Source organism: Cynoglossus semilaevis, chromosome 16, assembly GCF_000523025.1.
Source record: "Cynoglossus semilaevis isolate Cse_v1.0 chromosome 16, Cse_v1.0, whole genome shotgun sequence".
Taxonomy (NCBI): domain Eukaryota; kingdom Metazoa; phylum Chordata; class Actinopteri; order Pleuronectiformes; family Cynoglossidae; genus Cynoglossus; species Cynoglossus semilaevis.
Window position 1 is genome coordinate 9943209 of NC_024322.1, and position 491 is coordinate 9943699.

Here is a 491-nt window from a genome sequence, read left to right on the forward strand (position 1 = left end):
GGACCCCACCCTCCTGAGGAGGATCCACGCAGCCACCAGTGCAGAGCCCGGCTTCACAATTGCACGGGATGGCAGTCACCGGATGAGCAAAATAAAAGAAACCACAGGTAAACTTAAACAGAAGATGTTTGATCTTCTCTATGTCTGTTGGAGTGGATGGAAAAACTTTTTTTTTTAAATTTTACATTGGACACATCATTTTAAAGGATCAATTAATTTTACTATGCAGTGTCCCTGATTACATCAACATAAATATACATCAATATAATACAAAACTATCTTTAAAAACAAATTGACACATTTAAGGAGGTTGATTTATTACAATTAATCTTGATTAATCCACAGCTACTTCTGATTGTGATTGTAAATGTGATTACAAATTGACAGTCCTAATTTCAATACCTAAGTAGACTGGTTGTCAGGTCGATGCTTAACAGTTCTCTGTATTTCCCTCATACCCCTAGTGTAGCTTGCACACAGCTGAAGAAGGC

The 491-nt window shown here is 37.5% G+C and overlaps 1 protein-coding gene across 1 annotated transcript in view; it reads left to right on the forward strand.

Moving 5' to 3' along the window:
* Positions 1-491, forward strand: part of frmpd4 (FERM and PDZ domain containing 4) — a 32674-nt gene that overhangs the window by 29174 nt on the left and 3009 nt on the right. Inside the window, 2 exon segments of the mRNA XM_025063801.1 lie at positions 1-107; positions 470-491. The exon segment at positions 1-107 is cut by the window's left edge and continues 46 nt beyond it. Of these exon segments, the coding sequence (XP_024919569.1) occupies positions 1-107; positions 470-491 (129 nt within the window).